The sequence below is a fragment of the Meles meles genome, chromosome 3 (assembly GCF_922984935.1).
Source record: "Meles meles chromosome 3, mMelMel3.1 paternal haplotype, whole genome shotgun sequence".
Taxonomy (NCBI): Eukaryota; Metazoa; Chordata; class Mammalia; order Carnivora; family Mustelidae; genus Meles; species Meles meles.
This window is the reverse complement of record NC_060068.1, coordinates 145,213,237-145,233,795: the sequence shown is the minus strand read 5'-3', so window position 1 is coordinate 145,233,795 and position 20,559 is coordinate 145,213,237. Positions and strand designations below refer to the sequence as shown.

At 39.2% G+C, this 20,559-nt stretch overlaps 1 protein-coding gene across 1 annotated transcript in view; it reads left to right on the top strand.

The window, feature by feature from the left end:
* ITGA2 (integrin subunit alpha 2) overlaps window positions 1–20,559 on the top strand; it is a 108,800-nt gene that overhangs the window by 50,506 nt on the left and 37,735 nt on the right. The window contains exons 8-13 of the mRNA XM_045998921.1: window positions 4,175–4,325; window positions 4,609–4,774; window positions 6,020–6,096; window positions 7,984–8,122; window positions 9,861–10,006; window positions 12,623–12,766. Coding sequence (XP_045854877.1) covers window positions 4,175–4,325; window positions 4,609–4,774; window positions 6,020–6,096; window positions 7,984–8,122; window positions 9,861–10,006; window positions 12,623–12,766 — 823 coding nt within the window. The remainder of the gene's footprint in view (window positions 1–4,174; window positions 4,326–4,608; window positions 4,775–6,019; window positions 6,097–7,983; window positions 8,123–9,860; window positions 10,007–12,622; window positions 12,767–20,559) is intronic.

Genomic DNA, 20,559 nt, shown 5'->3' with positions numbered 1-20,559 from the left:
TAGGAGTCTGAGTTGAATGGAATGAGTTCACTATGCTTATTACCATCCGGGGCAACGTGAATGTTATAGCTACATAACACTTAATTTTTAGCTCAGTTTCTCCATTTTCTCAGTGCTCCTGCATTCATCTTTATTCTGTTTTAATCACATACTTTTACAAAAATGCTAAAGATTCTCCTATTAAAAATAATGAGAACAGTAACTTCACCTACTTTCTGCCTTTGTCATCGTGTTGTGCATTTCTTCCTTCCCCTACCATACTCCTTGAAAAATTGTCTTTACTCCCTCCCTCCACTTCCTTGAAACCTTGGCTTGCCACCAAGTAAATGTGGGCCTCTTCATCAGCCAGCAACCCAGTGGTCCATTCTCAGACCTCATCCTCTTAAGCTTCCCCTACCATTTGCTGCTGATGAGTGCACACTGCTATTTCAACCCCGGTCGCTATGATATCACAGACTTTCGGAATCCCTGCCAACTTTTTGTCAACAATTTTGCCTGTCCATTGGCTCCTTTCCCTATTTTTTCTTCACTAAACAGAGCCTTCTTCTCCTTTTTTTTTTCTTTTTCTTTTTCTTTTTCTTTCTTCTTTTTTTTTTTTTTTTTATTTCCCTTTACTCTTGGGCATTTTTTCCACTCTCATGGCATCTCCATTAGCCTTGTGTGGGTCACCGCATTACTATGTGGCCAGCTAGGAACTCAAACCAAAATTCACACAGGCATCCAGCTGATGCTGGAAATTTTTAATTTGGAGTGTTGGCTCACTTATCAAATTCAATACATCCTAAAACAGCCTTAATCTTTTCCCTACCCATGCTCACAACTTTTTCATTTTGATTCATGCTACCGCCTTTTCCCCCCCAGTCATTCAAAGTAAGCACTTGATGGTTTTCTTTATTCTTTTTGTTCTTCCTTAGTAGCACACATCTGGTCAGTCACCACATCCTGTCTTTTCTATTTCTGTGTTTCCTATTTATCTGGTCCTCCTTTTATCCGGGTGTATATTCTAGTTGCTGTTTCTATCAATTGGTGACTTTCCCTATATGTTTCAAAAGTGGATTTCCCACAAGTGGATTGGTTTGGTTAATCTTTATTGTCCCTATTGAGATGTTTTTTTGGGCTACACCCTCTCACAGGCTGTGGCCAGTCAATAGGTCAGTTGCCATCTGGCAAAGTATGGCCTAGTAAATTAAACTCAGAGGAAGAGTAGGTTGACATAGAAAATGGCCTAGAAGGAGTTACAAATGGTAGAGGACCTGTGTTTTCAGTAGGAAGTATGGATATGATGTTTTTCCCTGGAGGGAGCTCAGGGGCCTGGTAAGATCTCCTCTCAAGAAGAAGAGCCACTGTCTGTTATGATGGGACTTTTTTGGCTTTTATCATCTTTTCAGAACTTTGGTTTTCTCTCCTGTGCCATCATCTCACTCTTACCACTATTTCCCAAGCTAATAGAAGCCTTTCTGTTGTTAAGAGAATCACCTAACTTCTTACACCTTCCAGAAGTTAATTACCTTTTTTCTTTTCTTTTTCTTTTTTTTTTTTTTTTTTTTTGGTCTGTTTCTTTACAATATCAAATAGAATTTACTCTTTTAGTAAATATTGCCATTTTCCATTTACCTTATCTCATTGACTGCCTATGGTTGTGATTCATTATTCTAAGACCTGAAGGTAATCAGAACAAATGAGGCACAGTTTCTACCCTCAGAAATCTTATAACCATACATGAATTCTACCATGTGTCACAAAGAGTGTAATTCACTCAACAAGTATTTCATGTGAGTACTGTATTCTAATTTGTCTGGGTGACAAATATGAAATATTTTTCTACACTTCTGCATTCTGCTATATAGGAAAGTTTTAGGGAATAAAATTATATTCTCAGTTTTAAACATGTTGAAATTAAAGTGTCCCTTACACATTCTGGTGAAAATATTCAGCAGGCATTGGATATATAAATTTGAAATGGGAGAGATGAATGGAAATAGATGTAGACTTTAAGGTGTCATCATATTAGTGGTAGGTAGTCCAAAGTAGTGGAGGGCATTCCCCAGAAAGAATATGCAACAGGAGAATCCCATGGACAGGAAAAAAGTTGTTGGACAACTGGGTAACCATCTAGAAACAAAATAAAGCTGAACTCCTGAACTCACTCCTTGAATCAAAACAAATTTCAACTGTACCAAAAATGTAAATCTAAGAAAATAGAATTATTAAGGGACTATGAGAAACTTGGGTGATTAAAGAAACAAGTCTAGAGATAAGAAGTCCTTTTAAAATACCATGTCAAATATAAAAGACACACGTAAAAAACTAATGAAATTGATGTCAAAATATACAATTTATATACAGAGATAATGCCACTAAAATTTAAAAGATTAATGAACTGAGGAAAATATTTGTGACATATATGACAAAGATGATTTTCTTAATTGACAAAGAGCTCTTATTAATTAGAAAATAATGAACAATTCAAAGAAAAATGGGCAAAGATAAAGAAAAATCAAGAGTTCTTAGAGAAAAATACAAATGGCTAATAAACATAAAATGTTCATTATTTCTTAATAATGAAGAAAAGCATATTAAGATAGTTATATATTCTCACTTATCAGAATGTCCCCAATTTAAAAGTTTAGTAATCCTCATTGTTAAGGAAAGGAGATGGAGAAACTTGCATTCTTTTACATTATGGAAATGCAAATATTTAGAGTCCAATTTTATAATATCTTTCAAAGTTTGAAATGTGTAAATTTTTTGTCCCAGTAATTTCACTACTAAGATTTTATCCTACTGATATATTTGGAAAAGAATGCCAAGATATATGCACAAGGACATTTATTACAGCATTACTTGTAAAACTGAAAATGGCCTAAATGCACAATAATGGAGAATTGGTTTAACTATGGCTATCCCTGTATAATGAAATATTATGCAGCCATTAAAAAGGAGAACTTTGGAGGCACCTGGGTGGTTCTGTCAGGCCCTGGGATTGAGCCCTACATCAGACTCCCTGCTTACTGGGGTGTCCGCTTCTCTTTTTCCCTCTGCCCCTTCCCACCTCCCTGTTTGTACACTCTCTCTTGCTCTTTCTCTCAAATAAATAAATAAAAACCTTTAAAGAGAGCGAGAAAGAGCACTTTGTATGTGCCTGTGTGGAAGGATCACCATCAAAATGAGAAATAACTCAGAGGCACCTGGGTGGCTCTGTTGGTTAAACGTCTGCCTTAGGCTCAGGTCATGATCCCAGGGTCCTGGAATCCAGTGCTGCCTCAGGCTCCTTGCTCAGCAGGAACCCCACTTCTCCCCCTCCCTCTGCTGCTCCTCCTGCTTGTGTGCGCTCTCTTTCTCTCTCAGATGAATAAAGTCTTTAAAAAAATGAAAAATAACTGTACAGACGATGGCCCCATTTGCATGAATATTTGAGGAGTAGATTATGCATTGACATCTCAATAAAATGTTTTCTGTAAGGAAACATAAACAGATAAAGTTAGTTACCTTTGGAACAGTGACTTGGCCTTTCCAAATGCTTTGAAATTCTTTGACCAAATATATTTATTACTTTAAAAAGAAAACTGTTTCATATTGAGAAAGTAAATGCGGATCCAGTGAGTAAAACGGGTGACAGGACTATCTTTGCTCTTTTGATTAGTATTAATGAATTGAATTTTGTTATCAGAAGATAATTCTAAGGATTCTTTTTTTTTTTTAAGGATTTTTTATTTATTTATTTGACAGATAGAGATCACAAGTAGGCAGAGAGGCAGGCAGAGAGAGAGAGGGAGGAGGAAGCAGGCTCCCTGCGGAGCAGAGAGCCCGATGTGGGGCTCGATCCCAGGACTCTGAGATCATGACCTGAGCCGAAGGCAGAGGCTTTAACCCACTGAGCCACCCAGGTGCCCCAATTCTAAGGATTCTTGATGTCAGTACACACACACACACATGCACGCACGCCATAGAAACTATGGAAATTATTGTTAAGGCTAAGCAAAATTTACATATATTTCCCTATAAGCTGCAAAGAGAATGTAGGTAAATATGTCACCAGACCTGACATAGAGAGAAATTCTAAGTCCCAGTAGGTCATGCTCAAAGAAGTTAGTTCCACATTTATATTTCTAATCAGAAGCCCACATATTAGCTTCATCTTTTGATAGTGAGTCTTTAATCTCATCTGCCACAGAGATTCTGCTTATGCGGCCGCTGCGGGAGGACGACCAGGTGCTACCAAAGTCATGGTGGTTGTAACTGATGGCGAATCACATGATGGTTCAATGTTGAAAGCTGTCATTGATCAATGCAACAAAGACAATATACTGAGGTTTGGCATAGCAGTAAGTAGCTTTTCTTTTTAGTTGTCTTTCAGTTCATGGGTACGTGCTCCTTTTCAACATCACTTCCCAAGACTGCACTTTCTCATTCGGTGCTCACAGCTTTATAGAAAAGATTTTTCACCTTGTCTCACGTCTTGCTGATTTTCAGTTCTGTTGACCAAAGGGGTTTGGATTTACTTCTCCAGAGGTTCCGTTGTGTTCAGAAATAAATATTAGAAAGTGCAAGTCGGAATATTGGAGTGCAGCTGTAATGACTTTTTTCCTCTCCTCCTCTATTTTTAAGGTTCTTGGGTACTTAAACAGAAATGCACTTGATACTAAAAATTTAATAAAAGAAATTAAAGCAATTGCCAGTATTCCAACAGAAAGATATTTTTTCAACGTGTCTGATGAAGCAGCTCTACTAGAAAAGGCTGGGACACTAGGAGAACAAATTTTTAGCATTGAAGGTAAAAGAACTCCATCTTTCAAAAACTTTTTTCAAGAATTCTTGATTTTATTGCTGTATTCTTGCTCTTTTATCCACTGGCAACTTCTACCCAAAAAAATACTACTTCTTTTTTAAACATCCGATGGTATCTCTAAGTTGTTGAAATCGTTATCAAAATCTAATGTGCCCTGAGATAATATAAAATCATTTGGCTACCTATGGTATGACTTATGCTTGTTTGTAGTGGCATGAACATGAATAATCACAATGCAACCTAAATGCTAATTAGAAATGATTTTGTGCCTTATTTGCTATTTTGGATTTTGGGGAAGCACTAGTCTACTTTATTAAAAATTATCTTGGGCACCTGGCGGGCTTGGTCAGTGGAGCATGCACATCTTGATCTTGGGGTTGAGTTTGAGCCCCATGTTGGATGTAGAGATTACTTAAAAATAAAATCTTTAAAACAATTATCGCTACTCATCCTGTGTAAATTATTATATCTTCTAAAAAATGACTATGTCCTATGGTATACATTATCTGTATCACTCTCTATATCCAAGTGGTAGTCCAGGAATTTATTCCTTTTTGTTAAAAATAATGAAATGTAACCATTTTGACCACACAGTATGGAAAGTGAATACTAATCGAATCCTACGGTTTCAGCGTCAGAGGCAAGCACATATGTAGAAATAGGACAAACTTCCCAATTGATAAAATTCCTACTCAGTCTTGAATCCTGGATCCTGAAGACTAACGTAAATATCTCTGTTTGGTCTTCACTACACATCAACTACCTGGCTCTTCCAACTACACTGAGATGTGTGGGTACTTATTAGTACCAATATTTAAAAGCTAAAAATTCAGTTAGTTTCTTAGTTTCTTAGCTAGTAATAATTATTTTAAAAGTCCATCCCTTCAGTTTTTATTTTACCTCATCCCCCATGTTGAGTGTTTTTATATCAGGAACATCATACGCATACCAATAAATACATTAACGCATAATCAAGATTAACACCAACTTCAAACACTACCTTGGAAGTCTTGTGGGTGTCATTAGAACACTTCCTTAGTGATTTCTCCCTCCCGAATTTTCCAGCTCTCTATTTTTGAGTGAACATCAGAACATTGTGGGTGTGTGAGTGTGTGTATGTCCATAAGTGTACGTGTGCACGTTTTCATGTGTGTAAGTGAATGTACATGTGCTTGAAAACTTGATTTAAAAATTGGCAGTGATATAATTCTTGAAATTACCATCTCCCAGGTACTGTTCAAGGAGGAGACAACTTCCAGATGGAAATGTCACAAGTGGGATTCAGCGCTGACTACTCTCCTCAAAATGTGTGTATATCAGATAAATTCTGGCATGCTGTCATTGGCTGAACACTTCGGGCCACAGTAGCTTTATATATAGAATAGAAAAAACACTCTCAACAGTTCTGATTCCTAGTCATAGTCATTCAGTTTCTTTGTGTTGCTGATTTGTCATCTAAAAGATGAAGGATAATAATGCCTTCCCTTCCCTGTTTCACTGGGATTTTTTATGGAAAAAAATGTTAATATGCAGGAAAGTGTATGAGTTCTTCAAGGACCAGGCACTATATTAATACAAGGGATTATCGTTGCAGGAAGCTCCTTTAAATCAATTAACTATTGGAAAAGTTTATTAAAAACACAAACTCTTGGGGTACCTGGGTGGCTCAGTCGTTTAAGGGTCTGACTCTTGATTTTGGCTCAGGTCATGATCTCAGGGTCTTGGGGCTGAGCTTGCCTTTTGCTAAGCAGGGCCTCTGCTTGAGATTCTCTCTCTCCCTCTCCCCCTTCCCCAGCTTGTACACATACGGGCACGCTCTCTCACTCTCTCAAATAAATAAATAAATAAATGTCTAAAAAAACCCACAAACTCTTGTCATCACTGCCACTGTTGAATTCTGAGGTGCCAGAGTATCTCTTTTCTAAGAGCAGAGACAGAAGATAGGTTAAAAAAAAAAAAGGTGAGGAGTTAGGAAACATGTGAGATGGGAAGCTTTCCTAGCTCAGAAAATCCATTCTTCCTTCTCATAAACATCGACCTCCCCAGGCTCTGGTTCCAGCTGTGCTCAGGGTCCCAGTGGAGTAGCAGAGGACACAGAGATGGCACTGAAAAAGCTTAGGGAAGAGTATGAACTCAAGGGACTTGATCGAAGGACCAGAAATGGCTTGTTTTTTTCTCTAGAGTTTTTTCCACTAGAAGTAAAGGAGCTAACTTTGTCTGAATCACTAATCATTTGGAGTGCTTATAAAAATTATGGATTTTTCCCTCAGAAAGAGTGTAAATGAAACTGCACTCAGAGAATTTTGCACACAACTTCCTGAGGTTTTTGTACACTTCCTGAGGTCCCTCCTTGTACCCTTGATGTGGAATCCCAAATTTACAACAGTCATTCACACAATTTCATGGCCTCTTGTCCTCAAAATGGGACACATTTTCCTATTTGCTTTATTTTTAGTGGCATATATTTTCCAATCCAAAATCCATATCTTTGATGTCTTCTGACATCTAAAATCAAAAACTTAAAAGTAATAAATCCCATCCTGACAAACCCTGCCTGCTATGACGACTTACAGCTTTGATGATTCAGGTTAGATTTTGAGTCAGTCCAGAGAACTCTGTCCTGGTGCTGACCAATGGCTATTTTTTCCTCCAAGTAAATGGAATGTCACTCTGTAGTTACCTTTTGTAGGTCTTCCAATAGATGGACTAGGTTATTATAGATGACGGAGGAACCTTTGAGAAGGAGTCAAGTGGAAAGAGGAAGAACGTTGAAAATAGAATAGGTCAGAAGAGGGCCTCCCCCAGGGTCCCACCTCTCCTCCTCAAGCATACCTCATATCCCACCCGGAGATTTTCTCATGGATATGTTGGACAGGAGGCTCACAAATGTTTGTCATTTGCACATGTGTAACTTTGAATGGAAATTGGAAGATGGCTATTTGCTCTTCCTATAGTGAAGTAGAGATTTATCTATAGATTAATGTATCAAAGTAACCTGGCCTGGGGGAAGGCTTGTTTTCCAGCACAAAATACATTAAAACAATATGGACTTATATCAACATACATTGATGTGCATTTTACTTCATCATTTTCTCTTTAAATCTAGACCATTTATTTCAGTGCTTTGCCCATGCTGCATTCTTGTGCTTGAAAGGTCGTTTGTTCTCGTGATCTTCATTTTTCAATTATTTTAGGATGTTCTGATGCTGGGTGCGGTGGGAGCTTATGCCTGGAGTGGGACTGTTGTCCAGCAGACGTCTCATGGACATTTGATCTTTCCTAACCAAGCCTTTGACCAAATTCTGCAAGATAAAAATCACAGTTCGTATCTAGGTAAGACATAGCAGCATTTGACTCAGCAAATTTAAGTTCCCTTTTTTAAACAAGCCCCTTGCTGAATTTCAGGATCCGTTCAGCAAAGTCCTGAAGTGTCATCTAATTATTATAATTATTGCACATGTTTATGTTGTCTCTTTGCAAATGGGGCCTTATCCTAAAACTCTTAAATGACACACTGTGTTTCACTTGTCGATCTCTTCTGGCTCTTCAAGCAGCTGTGATTGTGCTTCCCTAAAATGGAAATAGTTCCTAAAAGCCAATATAGTAAGTGATAGTCTTATATTACTTTAGAGTTCCTAGTCTTTTTGTTCCTATAATAAGCAGCCACTGATTTTGAGCACGGACTATGGGACAGTTCCTGAACTGGCAATTCTATCTACATAAACATTTAAATCCTTCCAGGGATGCCTGGATGCCTCATCGGTTGGCTGAGTGTCTGACTTGATCTCAGTTCAGGTATTGATCTCAGGGTTGTGAGTTCAAGCCCTATGTTGGGCCCCATACTGGGCGTGGCACCTACTTAAAAAAAAAAAAAAATCCTTCCTAAAACCCTTTAAAGAAAGTAGTATCCCCGTTTTACCTTTGAGAGCCAGCAAGGTTAATAACTTTCCCAAAGATAAACAACTTAGTGGCAAATTCAGAATTTGAACTTGGGACCATCTGACTCCAAATTGTCACTGCTTGACAATTAGCTTTTATTTATTTTTTTTTTAAATTTTTTTTCTTTTCTTTTTTTTTTTTTTACAGATTGAGAGAGAGAGAGAGAGAGATTACAAGTAGGCAGAGCAGCAGCCAGAGAGGGGAGGAAGCAGGCTCCCTGCCAAGCAGAGAGCCCGATACGGGGCTCGATCCCAGGACCCTGAGATCATGACCTGAGCTGAAGGCAGAGGCTTAACCCACTGAGCCACCCAGGCGCCCCGACAATTAGCTTTTAAATTCATGTAATTACTCATTTCAAGAAATACTTGTTCAAAAAATACATTATATGTTTATAAAAAAATAAGAAATAAATAAAAAATTAAAAAAAAAAAAAAAGAAATACTTGTTCAGTGCCAGGTTCATGAGTGGCTGATGGGACAACCCCAAATCTAGGGACTGTTTTATAGGTAGGTTTCCCCCTCTGCAGGGCAGTGCTGCCCGTCAAAGGAGAGGAGCAGTTCATCTTAGAAAAAAGGAAGATGTGCCGGCAGCCCACGAGGAACTGTGCATCCCCGTGAAGGAGAGCTGACCCGCCGCTGGCCTTCTGTGTTCATCTCCTCTCTGGCACACAGATGCCACCACTTTAGATAAACAATAGAGAGTCCTCTGGCACAGGGGGCGCCACTTTAGATGACTACCCTGTGACCTCACCACTGTGCCCGTTGCTCCATAAAAGCTGGAGGCTGGCGATGAAGGGCTGAGTAGGGGTGGAGAGTAGTTGCATAGTCTTTTGGATCATCTGTTCGTTTGTCTCTCTGTACCTGCCTGCCTGCCGGATTGCTCTTGTCAGTAAGTTACCCCGAAAAAAACTCTGCAGACAATAGGGAGTGGCCTGCTTTGTGTTTCAGCATTAAAATACCTGCTCAGTCTGGAGGATACATTACTGACCGTCCTTCTAACACCTTCTAATACCCCTACACACACACACACACACACACACACACACACACGGACCTCTGGTCATCTCTGCTAACTTTGCAAGCTTAGCTGGCTGAGCTCTTCAATAGTACCTACTCTGTAACTTCTCTCCTAGGTTACTCTGTGGCAGCGATTTCTACTGGAAAAGACATCCACTTTGTTGCCGGTGCTCCTCGGGCAAACTATACTGGCCAGATAGTGCTCTACAGTGTTGATGAGAATGGCAATGTCACAGTTATTCAGGCTCACCGAGGCGACCAGGTAAATGCCTCTGTGTACCCTTCAGGGGTGGGAGGTTGGGGGAACAGGTGGTGGGTAATAGGGAGGGCACGTTTTGCATGGAGCACTGGGTGTTGTGCAAAAACAATGAATACTGTTACGCTGAAAAAATAAATAAAATGAAAAAAAATGCCTCTGTGTAGCAGGTGGAATTAATCATAGTGACAACTGGGGCAGATGAGGAGTGGGAGTTGGTAGAAATGGAAACCAGCATTTATTGAGTGCCGACCCTGTAGCTGGTTCTGTGATCTGTATTTACTTGAATATTCCTTAAATCATCTGGGTGACCGGCACTAAGGAGGACATGTGATGAGCACCGGGTGTTATATACAACTGATGAACCACTGAGCTCTACCTTTGAAAATAATAATACACTATTTATTAATTGATCTTCCATAAAACTTGAAAAATACTCCTTAAGGGGCGCCTGGGTGGCTCAGTGGGTTAAAGCCTCTGCCTTCGGCTCAGGTCATGGTCCCAGGGTCCTGGGATCCAGCCCCGCATCGAGCTCTCTGCTTGGCAGGGAGCCTGCTTCCTCCTCTCTCTCTCTCTGCCTGCCTCTCTCCCTACTTGTGATCTCTATCTGTCAAATAAATAAATAAAATCTTTAAAAAAAAAAAAAAAAAAAGAAAGAAAAATACTCCTTAAATCCTCACAATACGGAGATCTGCTGTTTCCTTCTAATGGGTTACTGAGAGTTTTCCTTCCTAAGGTCAATTAGATTTCATGGGGTTGAGTTGTCATTGAAAACCCAGTCCTGTGTAACCTCAAAGCCTGTGTTGTTTGGTTATGTCCAACTGCAAGTTTTTGACTCCCCAGATGAATAGAACATGGGTGTTATTTAATCCTAACGCCAGGCACCTGACCATGGCTTTATTGGAGAGCTCCTCCTAGGAGCCGGTGATCTGGAAGACAATGAGAAGGCAGAAGTACAGCATTGTTAAGACTGAGCTGCTACCTCTGGGCCTGCACAGGGGTCCTGTGGCTTTGAGGTTTCTAAAATTAAAGCAACTCTCTTTTCTGCCACTTCCTTCTCAGCATGACCATTCAGTAGTCAGAACCACTGATGACTCCCAGTCTCGGCCCACTAGAACAGAGGCCAACTGACAGATACCTATTTTCTTACTGAACAGTTTTGACCCATGGGCTTGGCGCATATTTGAAATGGGCAGCCCCGATCTCTGACAACCAACGGAAATTTTCCTTCCTTGAGTCCGAGAAACCAACCACTTAGATTTCCCTTCTCTGGGATTAAATGCGAGGCTCCTGTCTCTATGGATTTTCCAGGAGTAAGAAGACGTGAGTCTTTGACTTCCTTGACCACAAGCCAGCTACGGTCACATATTTTTCTCTCCTCTTTACTCTTTTAAGGAACGGTGCTTTTATTTTGAGAAAAAGATGATCGTGTTCTAGAACGAATCCTCTCTTACCTGTTTCTGAATCCTGCAGAGGTATTCACATAGGCCTGCGCTAAGCACTCAGGAGGCTGGCCTCTCTCCTTTCACTGGCTCTCCCCGCGGTCCCGTGTTCCACTCATCTGAGAACTTCCCTCCTGTCCAAGATCACGCCACAGACAGTTCCATTACACATGCTTGCCTGCTCTTCTCCACCTAGAAAACTCCTTGATTTTTAAGATGCCATTTAAAGGACGTTTAATCTTTCTGAGCCCTCCTGGCTACTCCGCACTCTGCCTACACAGCAGCTGGCCCTTGCCTCTGGAGAACGTACCTCACCACATAGCATGGGCACTTGTCCCACTTCCCTCTTCCTTCCTGCCTTTCGGTACAGCACACCTCACAGACCTTCCAAGTGTTTCTGTTTTAAATGTGGTCTTTGACTTCCCCAGCCTCAGGACACCTGGAGTGCTTATTTAAAATATTGTTTTCTGGATTGCATGTAGTCAGAGTTTCTGGAAATAGTCTCTGGAATCTGTATTTTAAAGACCCCTTCTTGGGGCACCTGGGTGGCCAAGTTGGTTAAGCAACTGCCTTTGGCTCAGGTCATGATCCCAGAGTCCTGGGATGGAGTCCCGCATCGGGCTTCCTATTCCTTGGGGAGCCTGCCTCCCTCTCTCCCTCTGCCTGCTACTCCTGCTTGTGCTCTTACTCTCTGTGTCAAATAAACAAAATCTTTTAAAAATTTAAATAAATAAATAAATACCTGTTCTTGGTGATTTGTGTGCACACAAGGATTTAGCCACCAAGTGCTCTATCATGATACAACCTGAGAAAGGGGACTAGGTTGTCCATCTTAATGTTTCTAGCACTTTATAGGTAGTAAGCATTCAATTTTTCTTTATTGACTGAGTAAACGAAAGTTCAGTGTACCATTAGGAGTATATGCGTCCTTGGGACACCTGGGTGGCTTAGTGGGTTGAGCCTCTGCCTTTGGCTCAGGTCATGATCTCAGGGTCCTGGGATCGAGCCCCACATTGGGCTCTCTGCTCAGCAGAGAGCCTGCTTCCTCCTCTCTCTCTGCCTGCTGCTCTGCCTACTTGGGATCTCTATTTCTGCCAAGCAAATAAAATCTTAAAAAAAAAAACTAACTAAAGTATATGTGTCCTACAAATCCTAAGGTTAATATGCTTTCTCATTCCAGATCGGCTCCTATTTTGGCAGTGTGCTGTGTTCAGTCGATGTGAATAAAGACACCATTACAGACGTGCTCTTGGTGGGTGCACCAATGTACATGAATGACCTAAAGAAAGAGGAGGGAAGAGTTTACCTGTTTACCATCACAAGGGTAAGAAAAAGCATTAAACCGACCTAGTTTAATTTGCTTCAGTATTGGTAAACAAAGTTAATCCGCATTTTTGCAGGATGAAGAATTATTGAATGATTTTCATACGTAGTTTGGTTTATATTGCATCATTTTGAGGATGTAACCATTAATTTATAACTTTAAAAATCACATTAAAAAGCATAACCCTTAGAGAAAGAGATTAATGTATAGTGCACTGCTGTTTTCCATGAAAGGTCTTCGAATATATAATATATATCCCAAAAAGTACTGTCATTTTTGAAATGTGTGTGCATGCAAAACATCGGTGTAGTTTGCAAGTACCTCCTTCAATTATTCTTCTTCACTGTAAAGAGATCATGATAACAGAACAAATTATCTTATTAACATTTTACAGTGAAAAAGACAAATTGTACCTGGCATTTTGCAAATTTTGGTTTAATCCTGGATGCTTTCTATATTAGTGTGTCAAGTTGCTTAGTATAACAGTTATATATGTGTATATGAAATATATAGAAATATATATTAGATATGTGTATATGAAATTTTAGTCCTTGCACATAAAACTTAGCAGACTCTAACTAGACCGAGCTCTCTAAATCCACGTCCATAGTATAAGGAACTTGGAGCTGAAAAGAAAACCAGAAATAAAGGCACAATTTGACATAGAAAACTGGAGAAAAGAAGGGAAAAAAAGGTAGCTGATATTAATATAGTAAATATTATGTCTTGCTATTGTAGTAGTTTGTCCTACCTTATTTATTTAAATGATTCTCTGGATTTTTGACTCAAGTCATGATCTCAGGGTCATTAAATTGAGCCTTGAGTTGGGACCCTTCCTGAGTGTGGAGCCTCCTTAAGATTCTCTCTCTCCCTCTCCCCCTCCCACCCCCTACATGCTCGCACACTTTCTCTCTCTCCCTCCCCCTTTAAAAAATTCTAAAGCAGGGGTGCCTGTGTGGCTCAGTGGGTTAAAGCCTCTGCCTTCGGCTCAGGTCATGATCCCAGGGTCCTGGGATCAAGCCCCGCATCGGGCTCTCTGCTCCGCGGGGAGCCTGCTTCCTCCTCTCTCTCTGCCTGCCTCTCCGCCTACTTGTGATATCTCTCTCTGCCAAATAAATAAATAAAATCTTTAAAAAAAATTCTAAAGCATATAAAGAGTGTATAATCGAGTGTTCAGTAAGTGAGGAGCATAAATGCCTATTTAAAAATTTAACAAATGCCTAGTTTCTTAAATGTTTGTTACTTCCCAAGTATTCTGAATTATCATCAATTGTTGAAGATGAGAAGGTCTCCTGATAACTTTGTCAGTCTCGGTTACAAAGTGATTTCCTTAAGATTATTATAGAGAAGAATCAACACTGACCTAGTTTCATATTTGAGGAGCATTGCTTTCTTGTGAAGTCATGAAATATTTCCATTCCTGATTTCAAAATCTGGAAGGAAAAAAAAAAGAACAAGAAAATGTTTTTTTCTTTGGACAGAATTATTTATTTTTTATAATGTGACATTAACAGTCTCCCTTTATTATTTTTTTTAGTAATATAGTTGATACACACTATGTTAGTTTACAACAAGGTGTACAAAGTATACAACAAGGTGATTTTATACATCATGCTATGTTCATTACAAATGTAGCTAACATCTTATGAGTGGAATTGTGCAGTCTTTTTTTCTCTGACCTATTTCACTTTGCATAATACCTTCTGGTTCCATCCATGTTATCTCAAATGGCACAATCTCCTCCTCTTTTATGGTTGTTTAATGTGTGTGTGTATATACGCATTTTCCTTCTCCATTTGTCTATTGATGGCCACTTAGGTTGTCCCCATATCTTGGCTATTGTAAATAATGCTGCAATAAACATAAGGGTGCCTATATCTTTTCAAATTAGTGTTCTTTCTTTGGGTAAATACCCAATAGTGAAATTATTGGATCATATGGTATTTCTATTTTTAATTTTTGGAGGAACCTACACACTGTTTTCCACAGTGTATACCATTCTTACCAACAATGTGCAAGGATTCCTTTTTGTCCACATCCTTGCAAACACATGCTATTTCTTGTCATTTTGATTTTAGCCGTTCTCACTACTGTCAGGTAATACCTCATTGTGGTTTTGGTTTGTATTTCTCTGAGTGACATTGAGCTTCTTTTCATGTGTTGACTATCTGTATGTTTTCTTTTGAAAAATGTCTGTATAGGTCCACTGTCCATTTTTTTCTTTTTAAGATTTTATTTATTTAACAGAGGGAGAGATCACAAGTAGGCAGAGAGGCAGGCAGAGGGGGAGGGAGAAGCAGGCTCCCTGCTGAGCAGAGAGCCTGATGCGGGCTTGATCCCAGGACCCCGAGATCATGACCTGAGCGGAAGGCAGAGGCTTAACCCACTGAGCCATGCAGGTGCCCCTGTTTATCTTTTCAAAGAACCAACTCAGTTTCATTGATTCTTTCTTTTGTGGGGGATGGCGGGGGGGGGGGCGGGGGTCTAGGTCATTGATTTCTGCTCTGATCTTTGTTTCTTTTGGTTTTGTTTGTTCTTTCTCTAGTTCCTTTAGGTATAAGTTTAGATTGTTTATTTGAGCTTTTTCTTATTTCTTAAGGTGGGCCTATATCACTCTGTACTGTATACTTCTCTCTGAGAACTGCTTTTGCTGCATCCCAAACACTTTGGACCATTGTATTTTCATTTTCATTCATCTCCGTGCATATTATTTTTTCTTTGTTGGCTTCATTGACCTATTGGTTGTTTGGTATCATGGAGTGTAGTCTCTGTGTGTTTGTGTTTTTTCCTTTTTTTCTTGTGATTTTTAGCTTCATACTGTTGTGATCAGAAAAGATGCATGGTGGGGCGCCTGGGTGGCTCAGTGGTTTAAGCTGCTGCCTTCGGCTCAGGTCATGATCTCAGGGGCCTGGGATCGAGTCCCGCATTGGGCTCTCTGCTCCACAGGGAGCCTGCTTCCCTCTCACTCTCTCTCTGCCTGCCTCTCTGCCTACTTATGATCTCTCTCTGTCAAATACATAAATAAAAAAAAAATCTTTAAAAAAAAAAAAAAGAAAAGATGCATGGTATGATTTCAATCTTCTTAAATTTATTGAGACTTGTTTCATGGCCTGGTATGTGATCTATTCTGGAGAATGTTTCACATGCACTTGAAAAGAATGAGTATTCTGGGGTGTGTGTGGGTGGTTCAGTCGTTAGGAATCTGTCTTCAGCTGGTGTCATGATCCCAGCGTCCTGGGATCAAGCCCCACATCGGACTCCCTGATGTGGGGCTTGAAGGGAAACCTGCTTCTCCCTCCCATGTCCCCTGCTTGTGTTCCCTCTCTCACTGTATCTCTCTGTGCCAAATAAATAAATAAATAAATAAAATCTTAAAACAACAACAACAACAAAAAAGAATGAATATTCTGTTTTCAGATGGAGTATTCCATATATATTTTTTATGTCCATCTGGTCCAAAGATGTTCAAAGACATTGTTTCCTTATTGATTTTTTTTTGGTCTGGATAATCCATCCATTGTTGTGAATGGGGTGTTAAAGTCCCCTGCTACTACTGTATTACCACAGATTTCTCTCTTTATGTCCACTTATGTTTGCTTTATGTATTTAGGTAGCCCAGTGTTGGGTATATAGATATTTATAATGGTTATATCCTCCTGTAGGACTGATCCTTTTATCATTATGTAATAATTGTCATTAGTCTTTGTTTTAAAGTCTATTTTGTCTAAGTATTGCTACCCCAACATTTTTTCACTTCCATTTGCATGGTGAATGCTTCTCAGTCCCTTCCCTTTCAGTCTGTATATGTCTTTAGGCCTGAAATGTGAGCTTCTTGTAGGCAGTGTATAGATGGGTCTTATTTTTTTATCTCCTCTGTTACCCTGTGTCTTTTGGTTGGAGCATTTAGGCCATTTACATTTAAAGTGATTATTGATAGATATATACTTTTTGCCATTTTAAAAGTTTGTTTTCTTGTTCCTTTTTCTTCTCATTCTTTGTGGGTTTTTTAAAGATTTTATTCATTTATTTGACAGAGAGAGATCACAAGTAGGCATAGAGGCAGGTGGGGGGTGGAAGGAGGCTCCCTACTGAGCAGAAAGCCTGATGCAGGGCTCAATCCCAGGACCCCAAGATCATGACCTGAGCCTAAGGCAGAGGCTTAACCCATTAAGCTGCCCAGGCACCCCTATCTTCTCATTCTTTGTGATTGGTGAGTTTCTTTAGTGTTATATTTAGCTTTCTTTTTCTTTCTTTGTATTTCTATCATGTTTTGGGCTTGTGGTTATCACTAAGTTCACATACAACATTCCAAGTAAATAGCAATCTATTAATTTGATGGTCATTTAAGTTCAGAATAAGGGGGTCTTTCCCCCCTTCTCTTCCTTTTTTTACTCCCCTTCTCCACATTTGTTGTCATATTTTACATTTTTGATACATAATTTTCTTATGTCTAATTGTGGTCATTTCTTTTCCACTTAAAGAAGTCCCTTTAATATTTCTTGTAAGTCTGGTTTAGTGGTTTTGAATTCCTTTATATTTCATTTGTCTGGGAAACACCATCTCTCCATCAAGTCTGAATGATAATCTTGTCTGGCAGAGTATTCTTGGCTGTAGGTTTTTTTCCTTCAGCACTTAGCAAGCCAGAAGAAAGTGGCAGGAGTTACTCAAAAGTTTCTGCTGAAAAATTAGCTGATAACCTTATAGATTTTCCCTTCTAAGTAACCCTTTGTTCCTTTCTTTCTGCTTTTAGGATTCTCTTTATCTTTAAACTTTGACATTTTAATTATTATGTGCCATGGTATGGACCTCCTCGGGTTCATCTTGCTTGCAACTCTCTATGCTTACTGGACTTAGATGTTATTTCTTTCCCAAGATTAGGGAAGTATTCAGTTATTATTTCTTCAAAGAAGTTTTCTACACTTTCCTCTCTTTTTCTGGGACTCCTGTAACACAAATATTTGTTTATATTGTCCATGAGATCTCTTAATCTATCTTCTTTTTTTTTTTTTTTTAATTCTTTTCTCTCTTTGCTGTTCAGCTTGTGTTGCTCTCCATTACCCTGCCATCCAGGTTGCTGGTATGTTCTTCTGCATCCTCTAAGCTACTGTTGATTCTGTTATTTCAGTTACTGTATTCTTTAACCCTGATTGGTTCTTTTTAATACTTTCTCTGTCTTTATTGAAAGTCTCACTGAAATCTTCCCCTTTTTGCTCCAGCCCAGTATCTTCACAATTATTATTTTTTAATTAACATATAATGTATTATTTGCTTCAGGGGTACAGGTCTGTGACTCGTCTGTCTTAAAATTCACAGCACTCACCATAGTACATACCCTCCCCAGTGTCCTTAACCCAGCCACCATATCCCTCCTCCCACAACCCCCTATCAACCCTAAGTTTGTTTCATGAGGTTAAGAGTCTCTTATGGTTTGTCTCCCTCGGGATCCCATCTTGTTCCATTTTTTCCTTCCCTACCCCCCCCCCCAAACCCATGGCCTTGCCTTTCAAATTCCTCATATCAGAGAGATCCTATAATAATAGTCTTTCTCTGATTGACTTATTTCACTCAGCATAATACGCTCTAGTTCTATCCACATCATTGCAAATGGCAAGATTTCATTACTTTTGATGGCTGCATAGTATTCCATTATATATATACCACATCATTTTTATCCATTCATCTGTTGATGGACATCTAGGTTCTATCCATAGTTTGGCTATTATGGATATTGCTGCTATAAACATTTGTGTGCACATGCCTGGTTGGACCACTACATTTGTATCTTTGGGGTAAATACCCAGTACTACAATTGCTGGGTCATAAGGTAGCTCTATTTTCAATTTTTGGAGAAACCTCCATGCTGTTTTCCAGAGTGGCTGCACCAGCTTGCATTCCCACCAACAGTGTAGGGGGGTTCCCCTTTCTCCACATCCTTGCCAACATCTGTCATTTCCTGACTTGTTAATTTTAGCCATTCTGACTGATGTGAGGCAGTATCTCACTATGGTTTGATTTGTATTTCCCTGATGGTGAGTGATGTTGAGCACCTTTTCATGTGTCTGTTGGCCATTTGGATGTGTTCTTTGCAGAAATGTCTGTTCATGTCTTCTGCCCATTTCTTGATTGGATTATTTGTTCTTTGGGGGTTGAGTTTGATAAGTTCTTTATAGATTTTGGATAGTAGCACTTTATCTGATATGTACTTTGCAAATATCTTCATCCATGCTGTCAGTTGTCTTTTGATTTTGTTAACTGTTTCCTTTGCTGTGCAAAAGCTTTTGATCTTGATGAAGTCCCAATAGTTCATTTTTGCCCCTTGCTTCCCTTACTTTTGGCGATGTTTCTAGGACAAAGTTAGTGCAGCTGAGGTTGAAGAGGTTGTTCTCCTCAAGGATTTTGATGGATTCCTGTCTCACATTGAGGTCTTTCATCTATTTTTGAGTCTCTTTTTGTGTGTGGTGTAAGGAAATGGTCCAGTTTCATTCTTCTGCATGTGGCTGTCCAATTTTCCCAACACCATTTGTTGAAGAGACTGTCTTTTTTCCATTGCACATTCTTTCCTGCTTTGTCGGAGATTAGTTGACCATAGAGTTGAGGGTCCATTTCTGGGCTCTCTATTCTGTTTGGTTGATCTATGTGTCTGTTTTTGCACCAATACCATACTGTCTTGATGATTACAGCTTTGTAATAGAGCTTGAAGTCTGGAATTGTGATGCTGCCAACTTTGGTTTTCTTTTTCAACATTCCTCTGGCTATTTGGGGTCTTTTCTGGTTCCATATAAATGTTAGGATTATTTGTTCCATTTCTTTGAAAAAAATGATGGTATTTTGATATGGATTGCATTAAATGTATAGATTGCTTTAGGTAGCATAGACATTTTCACAATATTTGTTCTTCCAATCCATGAGAATGGAACATTTTTCCTTTTCTTTGTGTCTTCCTCAGTTTCTTTCATGAGTACTTTATAGTTTTCTGAGTACAAATTCTTTACCTCTTTGTTGAGGTTTATTCCTAGGTATTATGGTTTGGAGTGCAATTTAATTGGGATTGACTCCTTAATTTCTCTTTCTTCTGTCTTGCTGTTGGTATCTAGAAATGCGACAGCTTTCTGTGCATTGATTTTATATCCTGAGACTATGAGTTCTAGCAGTTTTAGGGTTGAGTCTTTTGGGTTCTCCACATGAAGTATCATATCTTCAGCAAAGAGTGATAGTTTGACTTCTTCTTTGCCAATTTGGATGCCTTCTATTTATTTTTGTTATCTGAGACTAAGACTCTAGTCCTATGTTGAAGAGCAGTGGTAAGAGTGGACATCCCTGCCATGTTCCTGACTTTAGGGGAAAAGCTCTCAGTTTTTCCCATTAGAATGATATTTGCTATGGACTTTTCATAGATGGCTTTTATAATATTGAGGTATGTACCACCTATCCCTACACTGTGAAGAGTTTCAATCAAGAAAGATGCTGTACTTTGTAAAATGCTTTTTCTGCATCTATTGAGAGTATCATATGCTTCTTGTTCTTTCTTTTATTGATGTATTGTATCACATTGATTGATTTGAGATGTTGAAACAACTTTGCAGCCCAGGAATAAATTCCACTTGGTCATGGTGAATAATCCTTTTAATGTACTGTTTGACCCTATTAGCTAGTATTTTGGTGAGAATTTTTGCATTCATGTTCATTAGGAATATATTGGTCTGTAATTCTCCTTTTTGATGGGGTCTTTGGTTTGGTATCAAGGTAATGCTGGCCTCATAAAATGAGTTTGAAAGTTTTCCTTCCATTTCTAT